Consider the following 24,119-nt stretch of genomic DNA (forward strand, 5'->3'; position numbering starts at 1 on the left):
GCAAACACTTGATCACCCTGTTGCTTTATGCATTGCAGGAGCTAATTTCACCTAATTACTAAAGTACTCTATATTCTCTCTCCACCACCATCTAATTGGCCCGCATTTCTATCAGTCAATCCTTTGACTGATGTTCATTGGCCGTACCCTCTCTTTATAGATAGACCGGGGGAATCCCTGGATCACACGTCATCTGTGATCAAGCCTACCGGCGAAACACGTGTAAGAGGAACACGCCTCTGACACGCCTCCCTCCTGCCGAGTCCCGGCGCAATACTCTGCTCTCTTCGCTTCCAAAGTCCTGGACGCCACAAATACACAAGCGCCCACACAGGCAATCTGCCATCAGCTGAATATAACATCTCCTGGGCAGGTAAAATACTGCTGGCTAGCCCGACTTGGAGACCATAGTCTGCACCCGCATTTCACCAAGTGAATGTGGGTACATGCAGCGTGGACCCTAACCATTAGGGCAACTAGCGTAGGTAGTTTAGACAGCACACATCCAGAAGGGCAAAAAGAAATGCCATAGAAACACAATTAATGCAGCATGTATTGGTGCTCACTTAGCGCAGAGCATAACGATAGAGCCACCAGTATAGAATACACTGCTAGTTTACAGATATTTGCAAAAATCAGGGGTGGCTGTCAAAACAAAACAATCAGAGCTATGCTCCAAAATTGAGGCTATGAATGGCCGCTGATAGTGCTGGCTGCCGCGGCTGAGTCCACGCTGCATGTACCCACATTCACTTGGTAAAATGCGGGTGCAGACTATGGTCTCCAAGTCGGGCTAGCCAGCAGTATTTTACCTGCCCAGGAGATGTTATATTCAGCTGATGGCGGATTGCCTGTGTGGGCGCTTGTGTATTGGTGGCGTCCAGGACTTTGGAAGCGAAGAGAGCAGAGTATTGCGCCGGGACTCGGCAGGAGGGAGGCATGTCAGAGGCATGTTCCTCTTACACGTGTTTCGCCGGTAGGCTTGATCACAGATGACGTGTGATCCAGGGATTCCCCCGGTCTATCTATATAGAGAGGGTACGGCCAATGAACATCAGTCAAAGGATTGACTGATAGAAATGCGGGCCAATTAGATGGTGGTGGAGAGAGAATATAGCGTACTTTAGTAATTAAGTGAAATTAGCTCCTGCAATGCATAAAGCAACAGGGTGATCGAGTGTTTGCTGAACAAAAAGCAGAAGCACATCTTGGCTTCCCACAATAAGGCACTATGGTACTCTCATCCGTGTTAAATACGGCCATTCATCACTGGCCCGCCTGAATCCCATCCCGCACTCAGCAGCTAAGCAGTGATTGGACTGGCTAGTACCTCTTTGGGAGACCATTTGGGAATACCAGTTGCTGTAATCAAACGTGGACAGCAGATACACCTCTGTCTGACTAAGGGAGTCCTCTATTCTTTTTACTATTTCTTTGTACCGGGAACAATATTAACACCAGCAGCAAGGGACAAGTGTCATGCGTCTTTGACTCTCTCTGCTCCGGTCACTTCATACCAATCGAGATATGATGTATCTTTTTATATATTGTTTCATTACCAAGGGAGCATAAAAACTTTGCCTTTGTTATTTTCGCCACAAGTGTCTTGATAAATACAAGATGTCTTATGATGTGTAATTTGTTGATTTAATCCACTACGTACATTTGTTTTAGCACCAATTCTCCATTAAAAGTTATGTATTAATTTTTATAATCAATTTCAGTAAAGTGTGCCCCAAAAAGCCTTTTTGTTCTTCCTTCCTCTGTCACATCACCTCCATCGACCAAACATGCTGCCTTGGTGTCATCATTGACTCCTCCCTCTCTTTCACCCCCCACATTCGTGCTCTCTCACAATCTTGCCACTTTCACCTCCACAACATCTTGCGCATTAGACCATTCCTCTCCACTGACGTGACCAAAATTCTCATTCACTCTCTTGTCATCTCCCGCCTTGACTACTGCAACATCTTTCTCTCTGGGCTACCTCTCGCCTGCCTTGCCGCTCTCCATTCCATTCTTAATGCCACTGCTAGGCTCGTCTTCCTTTCCCACCGCTCTACCTCTGCCTCCCCCCTCTGTCGATCTCTTCACTGGCTCTCCATTCCTTTCCAAGCTCTCTTTAAACTCCTCACCACCACCTACAAGGCTCTCTCCTCCTCCACCTCTTCTTACCTCTCTTCACTGATCTCTATCCACACTCCCTCCCGTCCTCTTCGCTCCGCTGCTGACCGCCACCTGACCTCTCACCTAATCACCTCCTCACACTCCTATGTCCAAGACTTCTCTCGTGCTGCCCCCTGCACTGGAACAACCTCCCGCCACCCATCAGGCTTTCTGATTCCCTTATTGTACCTCCTTGAAGCGCTCCCTCAAAACCCACTTCTTCCGACTAGCCTATCCCACCTCCTCCTAACCTCTCTCGTTCCTCCTATCCTGCCTACCCTACCCCTCCATCCATTCCCATCCATTCCTACATATCCTATTGTTTTTCATTCCTCCACCCACCTGCTTTTAGTCTGTTAACTCTTATGAGCAGGGCCCTCCTTCCTCACGTACTCACCCTACCTCTTTACCTCACCAGTGCTCCTGCCCTGTTCTTCCCTTCCTCTACTTCCTCTTTAGTTTCCTTACCAATTTCGACACCTACTTCAGAACTAATGCTGATTTTAGTTCAACCAGCTATACCCCTATTTATTTTGTATTTTATCAACACACCATGGGGTTTATTCTGGTTGATTCGCAAGGCTGCGAATTCGCAGCCTTGCGAGTCCACCAAACCCCGCCTGCCGAACGACCGCCCCCCAGCCGCCCCCTCAAAGTGCGGCTTCGCCCGAACAGCTGCGAATGGATGTTTTGCATAAACATCCATTCGCATGGCTCGGGTAACCGCCCACATCTTTCGATGGTCATCGACCATCGAATGATGTTTACCGTGCATGCATATATAAGTGACTTTTTAGCTACTTACATTTGCGTGCACGCTGGTGTGGATATGGGCGGGCAGCTGACTTTCGGTGATGTCAGCTACCTGCCCCCCACACCCGCGTCACTGCCTCATTCCCATGAAAACGCCCAGCATTCTCATGGGAACGCCCATGGAACGCTGGGCGTTCCCATATGGTAATGGGGCAGTCCGGCGCCCCTGCCCATCTCCGCCCCACGCCGCCATGGGTGCGTGCATCCGGCGAACCGAAAGGTCGCCGTGGGTGCACGCACCATATGCCTGCTCATGCGCAGATACCCACCTGCACATGCGCAGATGCGCAACATCGGTAGTACGTGCGAATGAATGAGGCCCCATGTACGTTACCTTGTAATTTTGTGGCGCCTTATAAATAAATGAACTACTACTACGTCTGCTGCTCCTCTTCCTGTAAAGAATGTCTCCCACCTGTACCTTGTTAGAGCCCTTGATATATTTGAAAGTTTTTATCATGTCCCCCGTTTCCCTTCTCTGCTCTTTCCCTTCTCTTTTACAGTGTTATGCAACAAATAATGTATTCAGGGGCGTAACTATAGCACCGCACCGCAGGGGGGGCGCTGTGCATGTGGGGGCGCCGGGGGCTGCAGTGCTATAGTTAAACCCCCCCTCAATCCCCCGCAGACTTACCTATCGCGCTGGTCCCGGCGGCTCCGTTCTTCTGCTGAGGTCCACCACAAAATGGCCGCCCCCATATAGCACACAGTTCTATGAAACTGTCTGCTGTATGGGGGTGGCCATTTTGTGGTGGTCCTCAGCAGAAGAACGGAGCCGCCGGGACCAGCACGATAGGTAAGGCTGTGGGGGATTGAGGGGGGGCTTGCATGGGCGGCGGGGTAGGGGTGCTCGGCGGGGCGGCGGGGTAGGGGTGCTCGGCGGGGCGGCGGCGGGGGGGGGGCACCCCCCCTAATGGTGGGGGGCGCCCAAAACGTAGCTACGCCACTGAATGTATTACATCTATTTCGTACATATCGCTCACAGATTCACATTTTATTATGTCACATCATATAACGTATTTATTAGTATTGCTTATTTGGTCAATAACTCCAGTTCGCGAAAAATATTTTTGAATACTATTAATGACCTACCTTGCTGTCATTTCTCATACAACATAATATGAAGCATTTGTGCAGATACATAGGGTCATCTCAGTTTTCATTTATATGTGTCTAATTTCTATCTCCCTTTCAATTTTTCAAGAAAAACAATAATTCTTTTTTTATTTATTTAGCGGGCTGAAACTAATTTGTTTATGGATACAATTCCTGACACTTCTATATTTTTCATCAGAACAAAGTAACTAAGCTAGGAGGTGTAGGATATGTGGATACTGTTTCCAATACAAACAGTTCAATGTTCTAAAGCAGGGGTGGGGAATCTTTTTTGTGCCATGGGCCGTTGTATGTGGAAAAAATCCTTCGGGGGCAATATGTAAAAATTTCTCTTACAAATTGTCCTGCTGCAGCCATCCCACGCTCCGGCGGCTGCCACTGAATTGGACTGACAGTCTCCTGCTGCTGTTGATTAAGAGGAATCTCCTGAGAACTACCAACCTTTTCCCCTGTACTTGACTCCCGGGCAAAGCCGCCGGGCGGACCACTCCCCACCCTTGTTCTAAAGTGTAAATCATAACAAGTAAATGGTAACAGTACAGTTTAGATTGCTCTAATACAGTTCTATCCCAGAGAATTTAACAGAAGAGACATGCAGTGTGCATTCATCTCAAAATGGGTCCCCTCTGCTTTCCAGTATCCTGTATAAACGTCAAATACTAAATGAGAGTTAGATCCATCCGTATTACCTGCACTAAGATATAGATGCAGAGTAGTGTTGGCTACTACTTGTCAACAATGACTGCTCAGGGCGTCTCTGTTGCAAGCCTGCAGCGCAGAGTGTCCGCACGGCTGTCTGACTGAGAAAGCTCACAATGAACCAACGAGGATGGAGGAGTTCAATTGATATGTGTACCTCTAAGATAAAGAGATTCTGGGGTGCTCATACCGTTTTTATTCTGCTGTCTGACATTTGCCTTGTAGGCATCAAATGGCAGATGAGAGATAAATATCAGATGTCACCCAGAAAGAAGGAAGAATGTAACGGTTTCTGCTGTTCTGAAACAGATGCAGTTATTAATTCTGATGCTTTTGCATTTGCAGAAGATAGTACTGCATCTGTCAGAATGAGAGACGCCGGTGAAAACGAAAAAACCCCCACAAATTATTTATAAAGAGTGCCCTAGAAAAGACATAATCAGTCTTTTCTTGCATCCTTGTGCAAGGTCCCCTCCTGGCCTTAAGTCTAACACCTGATACTTGGAATAAGATTTGAAAGTGAATGTTGAAAACTTAAGGCCCATACACACTTGTAGATTTTCACCTGAAAATCGTCCAAAACAGCCATTTTGAGCGATTTTCAGCTGAAAGTGTGTATGCCACAGAGATTGCCGACTAGCGATGATGCGTGCTCCTGCATCATCGCTATCAAAGTATCTTGTCGGATGGTTTTACCAACATGTCTAGCGATGATGTTGCGTGTGATTTGCGTTCGATTTGCATACGATGCGATCTGCTGGGAAGTGCCGCCGTGAAACTAAACAAGTACCAAAATAGCTCAGTGTGTACGCACTACTTTGGTGAAAGATATATCTTTCACAGATTTTGGCAAAGTTTTTTAAAATGAAAATCTTCTAGTGTGTATGGGCCTTTAGAGAGACACTGTTGCAGCAATTTTACACATAAACATACTGTATTATATACATTCTAAGAAGACAAGTGTTGCAGATTTCTTTGGAGTTTGCACTTGTAGAGGGCTCAATGTCCTGGCTGCAACAAGAAATACAGTAGCTTCTTTTTTTTATATATATTTTTTTCCCATTTTAATTCAACATAATTGATAATAACATGATTTGGATATGTGCTGTTCTGCTCCTTTAGCTTTTATTTTAACTCTTCGCTTTCTACACCTTTGGGTGGAGTAGAAGATGAAAAGTAATCCAGGATGTTAAAACCAAAATCACCTCTCAATCCATATCTAAATGTGCTTTGGGTAAAGTAGAAAATGAATAGTAATCCAGGATGTATGTAAAGCTGTGTACACACGTGGGCGATAAGGGCTGAAATCGCTGGAAATATGGTCGCAGGCGACCATATTGCCAGTGATGAGAGTGTGCCCCAACGATAAATCGTCGGGTGCACGCTCCCGTTTTCAGCCCCATTTTAATCGCTGGTTGCAGGAGCTTGCTCCTGCGACCAGCTAATTACCTCTGCGGCACCGCCGGCAGAGGTTCTCTTTCATCAGCGACCATCTCTGGTCGCTGATGAAAAGGAGAAACTGAGCAATATATTGCTAGCAATATATGGCTGAGCAATGTATCTCCCCGTGTGTACGGGGCTTTAGAGTCCAAAATGAGGTATATTATTTTTCAGTGTTACAGTGCATGAAATTCCCAGCTCACAAGATGAAACCATACAACCTACTTAAGCATATGCATACTTTTACCACCTTCATTGGTCACTAAAACTCAGTTGTTAAGATGTATTCTGGCCAGTGTTTATATGAGTAGATTGAGAGTGTGAGTGGGTAGGAAGATAACAAACTTTACCTCACATACTTTCTCTAGCATTGGCATCCATGAGGTAGCAAGGTGGCAGTTTTGAAGCACAACCCAACTACCTTCTTTTATAGCCTTTTCTGTCATACGCAGAGCTATGGGTCCTTGTCCTTGTCCAAGAGATAAAGAGCTCAGCTTTGAGCCTCCAAAACCCTAGAGGATAAAGCAGATAACTTGATGTTTTTTTTGCAAACTAGCAAATATCCACAAATTTATTAAAGGAATACATAAATACAGTTATACGGAATCCAAGAAAACTGAGTCCTAATACAGTATGTTGAAGTATCACAAGACTGACTGCAAAACGGAAAATAATAAAATGTCATTACTGAGGTAATAAAATGAAGGATGCTATAATGAAACTAATTATAAAATGGGTATGCAAATATACTGTATGTTTATCTGGAATGTACCCAGCCACAGACACTCACTTTGAAAAATGTGTCCCTCTGCGAAAGCGAAACGCGTCAGGATTGCTCACTCCACCTGCCGACAACTGCCACTTCAAGCATGGGCTTGATCCAACCAGCCATTTATACCGGTGGACCATTTCTCCAACAGTCATTTACAGTGGACTCCTTCCCCCATTTTTCACCAACAAGGGATGATACAGCTGATATGCAATCCATCCAGGATATAAAGATCTCCCAGATGAACTACAGTACATTGGTGAACTGTATTGGCAAATACATACATCTCAACAATTCTCCAATTCCTTGGGAAGTGTATAATTCTCTGCCAATTGACTGGTCCCCTTTCAAATACCACCTCCAGCGGCATTAATAGGAGCAGATCCTATCAACTCCTAGATCAAGTGGCACTAAGGGCAGTGGTACACGCTTTTAACCTTAATTTCATTTATATTTTTTATTATTCATTCATATTTATGTTATTATATCATTGGTTCTAGCACTACCTCACCCTTTTTTTCTTTTTCTTAACATATCATTGGGACCTACTCAGTCCCATTGGTAGCTGCTTGACGGAGCACCCCTTACCAGCTCTCTTTTAGCTACACTGTAGCTTCCCCTTCTTCTTACAGACACTCAATTGTAGGTTTACAATACCGGGCTGCTGCTCTCGGCGCCCTGAGATGGAATCAACACAGAGAGATCACTGCAGGTCTCTATCTGGTTCACAGGTGCCGGCTCCATGACAAAAGGTGGCTTTGAAATTGGAAATCAGATTGTAGCAGGATGTGATCAAATTTGGCCAATTTGTGTTGTAAAATGAACAAGGATCTACAGTATACAGTGTGGTTTAATGCCAATAAGGAGCAATATGATGTGCTGTAACATAAATAAGGGGTATAACTGAGGCAAAAAGTGAAAAGGGGACACTATTATGTGATATGTGAATAATGTTGCACTAGTGTGTGATGTAAACCGAATTGGGGTTACTATTGTGTGGCCCACTTCCCAGCAAGAATATACCCTTTTCTGGCCTGAAAGCCTTCAGTGCGCACTGTCCCTATTTCAAATATTGGGGGTGAAGGTGGGGGCATTAATGCTCTTGCTGGTATAGGGAACAAAAATGAGGATTGCTATAGGTGAAAGGTGATCAGTATTGCTGGCTGCTGATATGATCTGTGCCAATGTAGAGGTCAACAGGTCAACCCCATATAGTTGACATGCATTATGCCGGCAGGTTAATATGATTGAAAGGTCAACATGGCAATGGTTGACAGAAATGGTCGACAAAAGTATTTTTTTCCCCATGTTTTCCAACTTTAGCTTGATTTAATATCCATGTGCTTTCACACTGCACCTCAAGCCAACAGCAACCCGGGTTTTACAGGTGATGTGAAAGGGGTATACATTACAAAACAATGTGGCTTGGATGCATATAGAGACTGTACTGATTCATTTAAAAGGACACTTGTATATTGTGTGTGAATGAGTCTCTTAATCTATATATGAAGTGCTAGAATGTAGAAGTCGCAACTTTTTTTCCCAAAACGGCTGCGGAGCACTAGCTGCCATACAATACAATTAATATAATTTTTATAATGTATTTGTTAATATATTATTCTTAGATTTTTTTTTTAATTAAAAATAAAAACTTGTGTGCATACCTGATCATCTGCAAATTTCAGTAAAGCTGCCATTGGATCAGCACCGGGAGACAACACAAAGACCAATGGGGCACAGCAGTGGCTGTCACTAAATGCTTTGGCAAGATCGAAAGGGGGAGGTTCAATAAATTGACGCCCTAAGTATTCGGTTACAAATTCCTGAACCATTGGAATAACCTAGAAGCAAAATAGAGTTATATAAAATTTGTAACATGGATTATAGTAACTGCTAAAAAAAGAAAATAAATTCCAAAATACCCATAAAACGGGAACAGTATGAAATCCCAGTGGTCGGAATCCCGATGGTCGAAATACCGATGCCGGAATCCCGACCGCCGCAATCGTGGACACCCGTAGAGGGATAAAAATGCCAGCAATGCGGCAGTCAGGATTCCGATCGCCGGGATTTTGACCGCATCCCCATAAAACAAAGTAAATGAGGTTGGGAGGAATCTAGCATATATTTATTTTTTTCAGTAAATTAAATGGATCGAAATTAGCAAAATAAAATAATGAAACTATTCCAAACCCTGTAACCAAGTAAATATGCAACTTCTAGATCAAAGAGTTGCACAGTTGTGATTTTTTTTAAATAGATTTCACCATTAATGAAGCTAGCAGTAACTACCCAAGAGTAGGTGGGGGGCTGTCGTTGGTATCCCCCACCATGTCCCCCACCGGCCGGGGGCTGCAGTCCTGGTAAAATCCTGCACTGGTTTCAACAATGCATTTAATTATGTATGCTACGCTAATGAATGGAAAGCACCATGCATAATTAAATAAAAAAAATATGGGCCCAATTCAGACCTGACCTGCATTTTTTTGCAGCCTAGTGAGCAGTTTAACGGGGATACCATGTGCACGCGCAGTTTACTGATGTTCAGATGGGCTGCGAATTTGCAGCCCTACAAAAAAAGGCTGAATAGGGTCCATGCTGTGCAGCTCCACTGCTGCCACCACCTCCAAACTCTGTAACCAGAAAACAGAGAGAAGGGAGTTCACATGGGGTATTGCTATGAGCAACCAATCAGAATCTACTTCTTGTTTATGTAGCACCTTCCAGAAGATAATAGATAGTATCTGATTGGTTGCCCAAAGCAACATCCCTTGTTAAATAGAACTCCCATCTTAGCGAATTTTCTCAAATGAGTGTGGAGACCATGCTAAAGTGGGTAAAAGCCAAAGACAAAGGCATGTTATTAAATATTTTTATTTTAAAAATACAAACTTACTTTGCCATCTTAAAATGTTCAATAGTTTCACTTGTAAAACATACCAAGCGCTATGGTTCTAAAACATAAATATCTATGCATTAAATTCCCAGACTTTTGAGCTTTTCTTTGGTTAAGCTAATATTTTCTCATAAAAACAGAAGCAAACAAGTGAAATATGTTTGCAGCTATAGTTTTGCAGCTTTTTTGCTCCATTACATTCAATATGCAACGTTGGTTGTTTATCAGATTACAGGGTAACAAATCATCAAAGCTATGTATAATAAGATTCTTAAATTGGAGCCATACTTACTTTGTCAGGCCTTAGGCATCGAATGATGAGCATCCTTTGGAACTGACCCACTTTTTCTTGCCACTCTGAAGGAAAGGCTTCATGATGTGGTTCCTGCCAGTGCAAACACAGCACAATTCATTTTATTTGTCACTTTTCATAATAGTTTCAAAACATTACAGTGAAAGAGCAAGCAAGCTTTGTATTTCGCTTACAAATCCTTAAATGGACATTTATTTCAGATTGCAGCAAAGATGTACAAATAGAAGATACAATCATCCTTTAAAGATTCAAGAATACTACAGCAAAAGCATGTGGGAAGAACATTTAATGGTGGGCAGTGAAACAATACTGTCAAGGGGTATAGAATCTGGGATTCTGGCCCATTTGTGGTCTGATCAACCGCAGAACGACAGGCGGGATTCAATGTCCCACCTGCCGCTTGGCGCAAAGGGGGCGTGGCCATGAAAACGACCATGGATTGGCGATCTAAGGCCGGGATCGCGACAATCCACAATGGGCCTGACAGCTTCTAAAGCCGGGCCTATTCTGCCGTGATCCCACTTCAAAGGTGTTGCTAAGCTTAACGAAGGGCAGTGGTGTGGCCAGCTGAGTTATCAACTATATACTCCTGGAAATAATATGGTGCCATTTTAAGCACATGAAGATATGAGTTATGATTAGAATATATTATAATATATTTTGAGGATGGGAATCCCTTTTTTCATCCACCACTAGTACTCTTCCTTTTTTTGTTTTTCTTAATTCCGCCACAGCAGGACCAGGGTTAAATATATTGTGGGTATAGAGATAGAGAGGAGATCCTTCTGAAGATAGTGTAGGGGATCCTCTACTTTCCCTACCCCGTAATCCAGGTTATTTGGGCTTTTTTCTTTAGTTTCTTCCTTTTTTTTTTCTATGGGGTATAGGTATACCTTACAATTTCAGGTTTATCCAGGGAGGGTAACGGTAGGGTTGTTGTTTTATGTAGGTTTTATAATGGTACATTTGTGCGTATCTTCTTTTCTGTACAAGGGTTTGGTCAGATGTGTAACCCCTATAGAAATATACAAATAATTGTATCTGCTCCTAGAATGCGAGGGTATCATGTTTCGAGGAGGGCATCGTTCTTTTTTTTCATTTATTATTAAATGACTGGTTTAGGTGAAATACACCTGCTCGGTTGGAATGTTGAGGGTTAAGAGTCAAGAGGTCACTGGTTCTGTCACAGATTAAAAAATACAGAGCAGATATTATATGTTTATCTGAAACGCATATGTTTGGCAGCAAAGTATTATTATTGAAGAAACCATGGGTTAGCCATACGTTTAACTCTACATTCTCCAGCAATGCAAGAGGGGTATTTGTTATTGTAAGGAAAACGGTGCAGTTCCAATTGGAACAAAGTGAGATAGATGCAAATGGCAGATATGTCTTCCTCCGTGTATATATTAATCGTAAACTAGGACATATACTTGCCATATATATCCCTCCTCCATATACTAATGAAGTTCTACGCCAAGCAGTTAAATTAATTGCCATTTCACAGACGACCCCTACAATATGTATGGGAAATTTTAATAATGTTATGGATGCAGGTATAGATAGATGGCGGGAGATAGTATCAAATAATAATATACAAACTTTTTCTCCAATGGACAGATATGCTACTCTGGGTCAGAGATGGCAGAAGTTTTTCGGGATTTTTATTGTTCTTTGTATGCATCCAGGGCTTCATACTTGGAGACACAACTAGAGCAGTATCTGGAGTCAATAGAACTCCCACAGTTATCTAGTATGGAGGCTGAGGCTCTGGCTGCTCCATTTACAGCGGAGGAAATAAAAGCGGCCATATAATCACTTCCTACATCAAGGGCTCCTGGATGCGATGGGTTACCAATAGAGATGTAGAAAATATTCAGGGAATTTTTTATCCCCTATTTATTAGATTTGTTTAACTCTCTCTGTGAGTGGGGATCTCTTCCAGCATCTATGGCTGAAGCCAATATTGTTGTATTAATAAAGCCAGGTAAGGACCCTACACTTCCTGAATCCTACTGCCCCATTTCTTTATTGACATCGGACGTACAAATATTGGCAAAATTACTGTTGACCAGATTGAATACAGTAATCGTGTTGATAATTCACCCAGAGCAAACTGGTTTTATGCCGGGAAAGTCTACCACCCAAAATCTGAGAAGATTATTTTGTCCTCTTCAGAGGGGGCTATGGTGGAGACGGAGGCAGTGGTGGTGTCTCTCACCACCGCCAATGCCTTCAAATCTGTTGATTGGAGGTATCTATGGGAAGTTCTCCGGAGGTTTGCCTTTGGGCAACAATTTATTAGCCTTGTACAGTTATTATATTCCAATCCCGGAGCTAGAGTGACCGTAAATGGATGTACATCCGATAGTCACGGACTGGACTTGCTGTGTTCCCGGCAATGAGCTGGGTCAGCCAGTGGAGGGAGCAGGGAACTGGAAGCTTGGTGGTTTCAGGTATCTAGAACTCATGCACTAAGAGATGAGGATGATGCCCTGCTGGAGACACAGAGGATTGACTAGACCCAGAGACAGAGGGTCTAGTCTAAGCCCGACAGTGGTATTCACCAGTGACCCCCACAAGGAGATATGCACTTTGCTGCAACTGCTGACCAGATCGCGGCCCTCTGCCGGGGTTCCTCTGTGACTAGCAGGAGTGATACTCTGGAGACGGTTAGAGCAGTGATGGTAATGGGGTACTTAAACCATCGATGGTGGATCGATGGCACTGAATGCTGTAGAGAAACACGGAGGGCACAGGGGAATGATTGAAGCAAGGGGTATTTAATGGAATAGCCTGGATACCGATGATGCGGCCTGGAAGACGGTCAATGGTATTCGATGGTGCAGCCTGGGAGCCGGTTGATGGTACTTGATAGTACTTGATGGTACTCGATGGTATTTGATGGTGTGACCTGGAAACTGAGAGGTAGCAGGTATAGTAATCAGCAGGTATCTGGAGACTGTACTGAAAACCTGGGCTACACACAGAGAACTGGGTCACACTAGAGATGGAAATAGTGGAGTTTTCTGGCAGAAGTGGAATGACCAGGTAAGCAGCAGATGATAGCAGATAACAGCAGGACACAGGTAACGGATCTCTGGAGCAAGCTGGGAGTCTTGGGGAGCTTGACGCTGGAGAACTTGCAGGGGAACTGAGAAGTTGTTCAAGACAAGGAGGACTCTGGGAAGCTGGCTTTTATTCCTCCAGGTAATTGCTAATTAGCCGCAGCCTGCAGCAGCAGTACACAGAACCAGGAAGTATGCTTTGAGCTACCTGGATCATGTGACCCACAATCAGAACAGGGAATACACCTGGAACCCTCTATACTATGTGACACAGGGAATGGCTTTTGAGGTAGAGACATTGCGCCAGGGACTGCAGAGTATGCCAACAGCTAATCTGCGGCGCAGATTACACCAGCGTGCCGGTAAGGGGCGCACGCGAGCGGCACGAGAACCGGGGTTCCTGAAAGTACCCCCCTTTTAGGGTGGGCACCGAACACCCTTTGGGCTTGGTAGGATTGTCTCTGTGGAAGGCTGCAATAAATCGAGGAGCATGAACATCAGCCGCATTGATCCAGCTTCTTTCTTCTGGTTCATAGCCTTTCCAATCAATAAGATATTTGGATGCTTCCTTATCTCTTGCTGGAATCCACCACTTTATCAACCTCAAATTCAACCCCTCGGTGGGTATAGACTCTGGGGAGCTCAGGAGAAGATTTTTGAAACCAGTTGAGGACAAGAGGCCGCAATAAAAGATATATGGAAGGAATTCGGAATTTTCAAGTAGGATGGTAACTTTAACTTGTAAGCCACAGGATTGATCATCTGTGTCACAGGGTATGGTCCGATGAATCGAGGAGCAAGCTTCATAGAAGGAACTCTCAACCAGAGATTCCGTGTAGAGAGTCTTACCTTGTCTCCAGGTTTTAACAGGGGTACAGCTCTCCTTTTGCGGTCAGCAAAGAATTTGTATCTCTTTGAGGCTTTTTTGAGAGAGACATGGACATTTCTCCAGACTTGGGAGAAGTACTTGAGTGTGGAAGATGTGACAGGCACTTCCAGGGCTGGTAATGCCTCAAAGACAGGTGGACGTGGATGTTGACCATACACAATATAGAAAGGAGAATAGTCGGTAGCTGTGTGGTATCTGAAATTATGGGCAAACTATCCCCAGGGTAACAGATTAACCCAATTGTCCTGTGATGAGGAGACATAGAAACGGAGGAATGCTTCTAGGCCCTGGTTGACCCTCTCTGGTTGCCCATTGGACTGGGGATGGTATGCTGTGAAAAAGTTCAGTTTTACCTTCAGGGCGGAACAGAGAGCTCCCCAAAAGCGGGCCACAAACTGAACTCCAAGGTCTGAGACAATCTCTGCAGGGAATCCAGGAATTCGGAAGATATGTTGTATAAAGATTTGGGTGAGCTTGGGAGAAGAGGGCAGTCCTGTAAGGGGTATAAAGTGTGCCATTTTGGAAAAACGATCTACCACTACCCAGATGGTGTTACAGTCTTGAGACTTTGGGAGTTCAGAAATAAAGTCCATGGATATTTGCGTTCAGGGATGCATGGCAATGGGTAAAGGAAGAAGGAAACTGGCGATGGACTTTATGTTGGGCACAGGTAGGACGGGCGGCCACAAAATCCTGCACATTCTTCTTCATCTGAGGCCACCAGTATGACTGGCGAATAAGTTCAAGAGTCTTGAGAACCCCAGGGTGACCGGAAAAGGGTGAGGTGTGAGCTCAGGACAGCAATTTTGGCCGAAGCTCCGGTGATACAAGCATCTTTCCTCATGGCTGCAAAGGCAGTAGGACTGATAATAGGATGCTGCTCCTGTAACAGCGCGTCATCCTCCATGGACTGGGACAGCGCATCTGCTTTTATGTTTTGGGAGCCAGGACAGTAGGGAATTTTGAAGTTAAAATAGTGACCAACAAGCTTGACGTGGATTTAAGCACTGGGCTGCTTGTGATGTGACTGGATATATATCCAGTTACATTACTGGTAAAGGAGGAGAGGAATGTACAGTACCACCCACAGAATTAGCATCTGCCTGAGGAGGTTTACCCGTTCCCACATTGCTGCAGGAGACCACTGACTGCACAGGACTTGTAACTATATTGGATTACAAATTGCCATAAAGGAACTATCATATTGCCATATATAAATTCCAAGCCTGCAATTTGCCTCATATTAATAGCCAGCATTATATGTTTTATGTTGTTTGTCTAGTATGTGGTTTTTATTGTAATTGTGAAGTGCATTTCTCTTATATGTATAAGTGATTTTTAATAAATACATTGTATTGAATTCAGATCAATTGATCTTATTATTGATCCCGGCAAGACTGCGCTTCTTAAAGTGACAGCGACCCAGATTGGGCCAAAGTCACTTCTTGTCCCTTTTTCCCCCTAGTACTTTAGGTAGAGGTTTAGGTTTTAAGATTAAAGGGCATCTGATTGTAAAGGGGCTATACGGGGGGGGGGGGGGGGGATGGGTAATTATACATGTAGTAGGCACATATGAGAGTGTAGACTCTACACTCTCATATGTGGCTGCTACATGTATAATACCCCCCCTTCCTGTATACCATACATTATACTACACAATATCACCTACATTGTCATATCTACCTACAACATAAATAATACTCCCGTGTATAACAAACTTTACTACCCCATATCCTCTACACTGTAGAGGATATGGGGTAGTAAAGTTTGTTATACACGGGAGTATTATTTATGTTGTAGGTAGATATGACAATGTAGGTGATATTGTGTAGTATAATGTATAGTATACAGGAAGGGGGGGTATTATACATGTAGCAGCCACATATGAGAGTGTAGAGTATAGTGTATGGTGTAGAGGGGGGGGGGGGATTATACAAGTAGCAGGCACAAATGACAGTGCCCCCCACATACATGTCAGAGTGGGTGAAGGGCACACACAAAGGGCTAATGTGAGGAGTAGGGGGATGCTGATGACGTGCTGTTGAGGACCTCCTTGAACGACATGTAGGAGCAGGGGCCAAATGGCGATGAGCTCGTTGGCCAAGGTATAGGATATGCCCCAGCAGGCAGTGAAGAAGAACATGAAGGGGGAGGCTTGGCTGTTGCCTGGAAGGGCTGCCCTGTTGGTTACGACAGAATTTAGGGTGGATGACTGGCTGGGGATGGACGGGTTGGACATGCAGTGGTTACCATCGCTGAGCCCGGGGGAGGGCGAAGCCTTGGATGTAAGCTCAGAATTACAGGGCACAGCCTTTTTTCCCCTTGTGTCTGGGTGAAAGTGACATATGGGGGTGAAGGCCGCCGGCCACACAACACAGGCTGCAGTTGCTGGTTCAGGTGGGAGAGATGGGGAGAGATATGGTATTGTGTGCTTGCTAGTTGTGATGGACATTTTTTTGAATTCTGGATGTCCAGGTTGAAAATGGATCAATTTGTGGAATCCCAGGATTGAAAAAATGGCAGACCACAGCACATCGGCATCATACTGGTTTCTATCCCTCTTGTCCCTTCTTTTCCAGCCCTACAGCCCCCCTCCCTGCTAGTCCTTGCCTGATACAGCCCCATAAACCCAAGTAACTGCCTCTGGGCTGCGCAGGGTGACCTTGGACGTTACGCTGTGCACAGCCGAGGGTGGGGGCAGCTGGGCACCATGTTAGCCATTTGCTGCTCAGTATTGCCTGTAATGTTGTAGGGCAGATGCTGTTTTAGAGAACGGGTGGGTGGGTGGGCGCGCATGGCGGAGGGTCGGGGCAGTGGTGCAGCATGTTAGCTGTCTGCTGCTTAGTGCTGGCTGGCGTGTTGGAGATGGACGCCGTTTTAGACAGTGGGTGGGAAGGTGCGCAGGGTGGAGTGTCGGGAGAGCATGTCAGCGCTCTGCTGCTTAGTGCTGGCCGGCTTATTGGAGGAGGGGTGTTTTAGACAGCAGGTGGGCGGGTGCGCATGGTGGGGGCTCGGGGCAGACGTCAGCATGGTAGCCTTGGGTGCTCAATGCTGCCTGTTGTGTTGGAGGAGGGACACTGTTTTAGACAGCGAGTGGACGGGCACGCATGGCGGAGTGTCGGGGCAGCATGATAGTGGTCTGCTGCTCAGTGCTGGGCGGGGTATTGGATTAGGGACGCTGTTTTAGACAATGGGTGGGCAGGCATGCATGGAGGAGGGTAGGGGCAGCATGATAGCCGTGTGGTGGTAAGTGCTGGACGAGGGATGCTGTTTTAGAAAGCGAGTTGGGGCAGCCTCTTAGCCGGCTGCTGCTGAGCAATGGCTGGCATTGAAATAAAGAACCCATCGTGCATGCGCAAAGCATTTATTCCAGCAAGCAGAGGGGCTGGCCAGCAGGTTACAGAGCTGCTAGCCATGCCCCCACAGCGTTGGAAAATGGGGCGTGACCTCTCAGTAAATGTCGCTATTTAGGCCACACACCCTTCCCGCGAGGCCATGCCCCCTAACTTCTGCGGCGTGCAAGGATGTCCCTCTTTGCCTACTACAAAAGGTGGGAGGTATGCTGGTGTGTGTGCACATAGGGCAGAGCTGTCACTCTGTGACTGGATGACATGAGGGGGGGGGGGGTCGGGGGTGGGCAGTGTGGGAATATCAGCAGTAAGATGGGGGGGGAGCATGCAGCAGGGGACACTGCTTTGTCCTGTGTGAGGTTGGCTTCTGCCAGCAATTGTCCCGCGGGTTACCTGGTTTTGTTGTGCGTTTAGCTGTCCTTAGTAGTGGACGCCTCCTCCTCCTGCTGTAGAACGGTGGCCATGTTACACTCAGCAGCAGCCAGTTTGGGAGCAGGGTGGAGGGAGGCGGCAGGTGGCTGTGAGATTTTCTTGGCGTCAGCACCACGGTGACCTCGAGGCCAGTGAGCAGCTCATTAAGTGGTGGTGCAGGTCGTGTGACAGGCGGCCGAGGATGGGGCGGTACAGGGAGGTGAGGGGGGTCTCTCCTTACACTCCCGAGCTTACGGGTCCGTCTGCCAATCACTGGCCGACCCGCCCCTTCCCTGCCTCAGCTGCCGAATGAAAGGCTGGGGGGCCGCCCCCTTCTGCCCCCCTTCAACTTTTGCTGAGCGCCCGGCAGGCCACACATCAGCCCCTAATACATACTGCTGTGCCCCACTGCCTTCCACTATGCCTACTACCTATATATAGCTCTCATATATTAAGCCCAAATCTGTGTTTATAACGCTGGGCGGAGTTTCACTCTGACTCCGCCCAGCGTTATACACACACTCAGATTGATTGACAGATGTGGCTAAATATATGAGATGCACCTCGTTGTCTGTAATTTAGTTTATTTAATTTAATTTCTGTATATTAAAAAAAAGTAATAAAGAGATATATGTTCAAGAGTCATCAACTGTATATGGTATACTTTTCTGGAAATCCACCAGGAGAATGGTAATATAATCTGTCCCATGACTCAAAACATTTTGACGCATGTTCCTCCAACCAATCTATCTGAAAGATGTGATGTAATTTCACTTTGGAAAGAGTGCGAGAAGGCAGATTAGGAGGATCCATGTCTACAGAATAGTCTTGTGTTCTGCTGCACTAATTGCTATTTATACTTTCCTACAACATTTGGCTACCCTCTGGTTTATGGGAATAATCCCAAAGATAGCCCAATCTGCATTAAATTGTCTTCAAAGATGACATCCTAAAAAAGAACTGGTCCATTCTACACTTAGATGAAGACCTCAAACCATTCCTATCCAACAAACCCAGAATAATTTACAAAAAAGCAAAAAACCTCAGTGAGGAACTTGTTACAAGTTTCACCAAACCAACTTCTGTAAAGAAAGAAAGAACAACAAAAGGTTTCCACTACTGTCTGAACTGTAAAGCTTGTAAAAATCAAAAGAACACCTCAACTAAACCCATAACCACCTTTTCATCTCAAGTCACCAAAAAACAATACTACATCAAAGAATACATCTCCTGTGATTCAGAAGGAGTCGTATACCTTTTAAGCTGCCCTTGTGATCAATAGTATATTGGCCAGACTAAAAGACCACTGAAAATTAGGTTCTCAGAACATATCTACAATATTAAAAGGAGGTCTCACTACCCACAGTTTATCTAATCATTTTCTACTTAAACACAATAAAAATCCTTCTGGCTTACGCTGCATTGGAATAAAAAAAGTTGACCGCCACTGGAGAGGTGGTGATTTCATCAAGTCATTGAAGCAAACAGAAACAAAATGGATCTATGAAATGCAGACTCTAATGCCAAAAGAAATGAATATTGATTTTGAACTCAATGCATTTTTATAATTTAATATTTTATTTTTATCCACCAATATTTTTATTAATACTCTCTTTTTCTTTTTCCCCTTCTTTAGCTATTTTTTATAAAAACACCTTGTAAATCTTTTTTAAGACACTTGTCAAAAAACTGCCCACAATACATTGTGGACTTCACCATGCGGTTCCCACCCCTTTTTTTATCAATTTCCTGTTTTTTTCAATAAAGTTTTTTCGAAATGAAAAACCAACAGAAACAGCCATTCTTGAAAAAGTGCTCTGGAAGCACGAAACGCAATGAAAGGCTCGTCCGTGGATCTACCCCAAGCTTCCGCAAGCTCCCCCAAGCGTCCTCTGTCCATCAGGAACCAACGCAGGCTCTCGCCGCACCGAGTGACGTCACCCGGCAGACGGAGCGAAGACAAGCTGCAATTACACAGCCGCAGCACGCTGAACTCCGCGTCCTGCATCCCGCTTGGATAGAATTAGGGGAAGCACAGGTACCACGGACATTACATATACACTCAAAGGAGCTGTAAACAGTTTTACTAACAACTTTTCTTTTTCAGGTGTTTTTTCATACTTTTAAAACTATCCCTTTCTTTATCTTTTCTTCATTTCCACAATAGCGCTAATGCTTAAATATCTGTAATGTATTAAAATCCCCTTCCTAGCCACAGGTGGTGACAGCATACAATCTAGATGAGTATACCAATCGAAAATTGAGCAATCACAGGACTAGCATGATGCTGTAATTGGAAAAATGGAAATGGATATCTATGCAGTATTGGCAATTTTCGATAAGATTGTGCAAATGACAGTGTATTTTATTGAATGTATGATCAACTAAACAAGTGACACCTGACATCTAAGTAACATGAGGGTTACTCAGACGTCTGTGACCTTTACAGCAGTTGATCCGATGCTGCGTTTTGCTCCCCACAAAAAAAGTTGCACATTCAAATCAATGTCGAGTTGCCTCACCTGCACTTGAGTTCAGAGGTGCTACAATTTTCTTGATGTCCCTACCTAGCTCCTTATTGATGTTAGGATAGGACAGTTACTTCTTGTCAGCACCTGCAGCTTCCTCTTTCTCATCTGTCCTCCTCATCCTCAAAACTCCTTGTGTCACATCTGAGTCCCTCTCATTCCTATTCCCTTCTCTCTTATAACTCACCCTCTATCTCATCTCTTTCCTCATGCCTACTGTTCATCCCCAAACTCACTCAATTTCATGCCTGTTACTAGTTGTCTAGCTGTCACTGCCTCCCCCCTACCCTCAAACCATCACCAATAAAATCAGGGACAGGTGGATGACATGCTGTAATAAACATATTTAGGTTTATATTTGACAATGTATGTTTAGTCTCTAATTATGGTCCGCCTCCTACCTCATGCTACTATTATTTAATAGATTGACATAATTGGATGATCTATGATGATTGATTATGACAAATCTCTTAAGGTATATATCCACGCATGCCTGCAAGCACTATAGGAGCGGCTAAACGTGTCAGGGAGTGCCTGCACTATACCCACCTACCAATTTGGGATTGCAGTCCGGACCAGCCCTACAGGATTGGACTCATTTGCCACCCTATCTCAATCTGGGAGGCCATCTCACCTCTGGTGCACCAGCAAACCTTCTTCTGCTATGAAAAGACCCACCATTCCTCAAAAATATTTTGCCAGTGAAACTGGTTATTTGTGCCAACTTTGGGCCGGTCACTTTGGACTTATGGACGTTGTCTATAGAAGCAACCAAGCTTGACCAGGAGTGGTAACTATAAAACATTCTATCTACAAACTTTGGGCCTAATAGTAACGGACTCTCCCTCTATTTTGTCGACTCAATTGTGGGTATAGGTATTGTCTTTTACTATTTCTATTTTTCTTTGATATATTAAGTTTTAAAGATATGTATTAATACTGCGTGCTATTATCATTAAATATTTGCAAAGATAATCCAATTTATTTATTGACCAAATCTTGGGTAATATCCCTGGAGCGCTGCTATCCCCCCCCCCCCCCCCCCTTTTTTTTTTTTTTACATTGCTGTATTGGACATCTGCTGTTTCAAATAACCTAAGTATTCATTCAATTCATATTTACATATTTAAGTTGAAGTATTTTTTCAGGAAAACCACCCACCTGGGTCTCCTTAAATGTAACCCACCTGAAGCACTATCCTTTGTTGTTACCTAGAATAGCCCTATGCTATTAGCAGTGGCAGCTGCAGTCCCTGAATGCAGGTCACACCACATTATGGGGGGGGGGGGGGGGATGGGGTTAGCTGGCAAGGGATGTATGTAACATATTTACTGGCTGCAGGTCCCAAGAGATCGGCAGCACTATGCAAATAGAATAGGACACACAAGCAGCTTATCCTGATTAAATGGTATGGATATATTCTGTGTGTGACTGCAACTGTATCTACATACGAAATGCTATGATACAATGTTTTCATGTAATCACTGTAACGTAGCATTTCATATGCAGTCACACACAGAATATGAATATTATTTTAATCAGCATAAGCTGTGCATGCGTCCTATTTACATACTGTAGCAATGCAAATAAGATGCTTTCTCTGCAAAAAGACGTTATCTCAGCTGCACAGGAACTGCTGGCTCACTCACGCCAGACATCCCATGGCACATGACATATTGAGGTTAGATATATGAGGACACATCACACTTACCAAACTATCATATACTGATTTCCATCCATCTTTTAGCCTCATGAAATCCTTGCGAATTCCTTTGAATCTCAAGACAGAATCTAAGCGACATATTTCATCCCATGATTTTGGAGGTAACCAGGTGCATGGATTGGAGTGTGGGTTGTCTAGCCCAATGCCTCCAGTGAGCAAAAACATCCATTCTCCATTATCAATCTAGAACAATATAATCAGCACAATAAGAAGATGGTTGCATATGTAAAAAATAACAAATAAACACATACGTACTTACTGAGTTTACTACAAATATGGAAAAAAATTCTAAAAGCAGAAATCTTTGTTTAGGAATTCTACATTTGTATTTTATACGGTACTTATGTAATATCTGGGCTCCCGTTTTTCTTATGAGACCGCGTCCGCTCGCCACGCTTCGGGCACGGTGGCTCGCTGCGCTCGCCACACTATATAAAAAATCAACTCCATGCGTAGTTGGATAGTAGGGGTATGAAAAAATGGGGTGCATTTAACATGGGAGCCCAGATAATACATAAGTACCTTTTATACGTTTCAATTTTAAAGTATTTTTCAGGAAAATATTTAAATTTCGTTAATTCAATGTTTTATCCATCCAGTTGTAAGGATTTGCAGATAAAGGTTGCTATTTTTCCCATTATGGTCCTAATTCATGTTTGTACGTAATGCTGATGTTCACACAATGGATTAATTATCAGTGGACAATGCATGTGCTGCAGTAGCACTGCGCATGTGCAAAGTTCATTTGTGAATTTGCTCTCACTGTCATAGAGTGGTTGACAGGAATAGAATAGAATTAACTTTATTGGCCATGTATGCTTGCGCACACTAGGATTTTTTTGTGGATTTACAGTGCAGCATCAAGCGGGGATGAAGGGGGGGGGGGGAGAAGGCATTACATACATTACATTAAGACATTACATGTGGGGAACACATGCCCTCCGAGCTGCACAGCGCCTAGGCAGCCATCAGAGGCACCACTGGTCACTGCAACAGCCAGGGGGGGGGAGAAGGCATTACATACATTACATTAAGACATTACATGTGGGGAACACATGCCCTCCGAGCTGCACAGCGCCTAGGCAGCCATCAGAGGCACCCCTGGTCACTGCAACAGCCAGGTAGGTAACATTAAGCAGAAACAGTACAGTTATCATATAGGGAGCACACACCCACCGAGCTGAACAGTGCCTAGGCAGCCATCAGCGGCGCCACTGGTCGCCGAAACAGCCAGGTAGGTAACAATACAAGCAGAGACAGTACAGTTATCACACAGGGAACATATTTGACTTAGCTGCACAGCTCCTAGGCAGCCATCAGCGGCGCCATCTTGATCCTGCTGCTCAAAGGCAGCAGTAATAATATTTTTATTTAAGTAGCACTTTTCTTCCAAAGCTGGCACACCCTGCCAGCTTGTTGCTGGCCGGGTGTGCAACCAGCGAAGGTACAGCATACAGGCTTTGCATACAGTGGGGGCAGAGGTATATGATGAAGATCATAGTAAAGAAACAGTAAAACAAAGAGTAATACATAGCTTTCCTCAGGCTGAGACAAATGGGACCATTTGTGGGAGGTAGCAACAAAAACACAGATGTGTCATGTCCATTTATCTGCCTTCAGTTGCCATCATGTACTTAGAAAAACATGGCACCAATGTCACTACAACTGCAGCCAGTCTATGTGACCATAGACCATTTACTCGAGGAGCAATTATCCTCATTATTGTATTGGGTTACCAAATAATCAGTGCTTATATGTTAGTTGGGCGCCCACTAAGCTATTTGCTTAGTTTTCCGCGTCCGCTCGCAACGCTTTGGGCTCGGTGGCTCGCTGCGCTCGCCAGACTATATAGAATCAACTCCATGCCGACATGGATAGTGGGGGTATAAGCAGGGCCGGTGTAAGGCTTCTCAGCAACCTAGGCAAAATATCAACCTA

At 44.5% G+C, this 24,119-nt stretch overlaps 1 protein-coding gene and 1 pseudogene across 2 annotated transcripts in view; one reads left to right on the forward strand and one right to left on the reverse strand.

Moving 5' to 3' along the window:
* Window positions 1–24,119, reverse strand: part of DNAH7 (dynein axonemal heavy chain 7) — a 918,640-nt gene that overhangs the window by 85,955 nt on the left and 808,566 nt on the right. For both annotated transcript variants that reach the window (XM_083153498.1, XM_083153497.1), the window contains 4 exons: window positions 22,170–22,364; window positions 10,192–10,284; window positions 8,668–8,844; window positions 6,585–6,746 (listed from right to left, as the gene is read on the reverse strand). In XM_083153498.1, coding sequence (XP_083009624.1) covers window positions 6,585–6,746; window positions 8,668–8,844; window positions 10,192–10,284; window positions 22,170–22,364 — 627 coding nt within the window. The remainder of the gene's footprint in view (window positions 1–6,584; window positions 6,747–8,667; window positions 8,845–10,191; window positions 10,285–22,169; window positions 22,365–24,119) is intronic.
* Window positions 1,252–1,371, forward strand: LOC146025399 (5S ribosomal RNA; annotated as a pseudogene).

The sequence above is a fragment of the Crinia signifera genome, chromosome 7, assembly GCF_055691185.1.
Source record: "Crinia signifera chromosome 7, ASM5569118v1, whole genome shotgun sequence".
NCBI classification, from domain to species: Eukaryota; Metazoa; Chordata; class Amphibia; order Anura; family Myobatrachidae; genus Crinia; species Crinia signifera.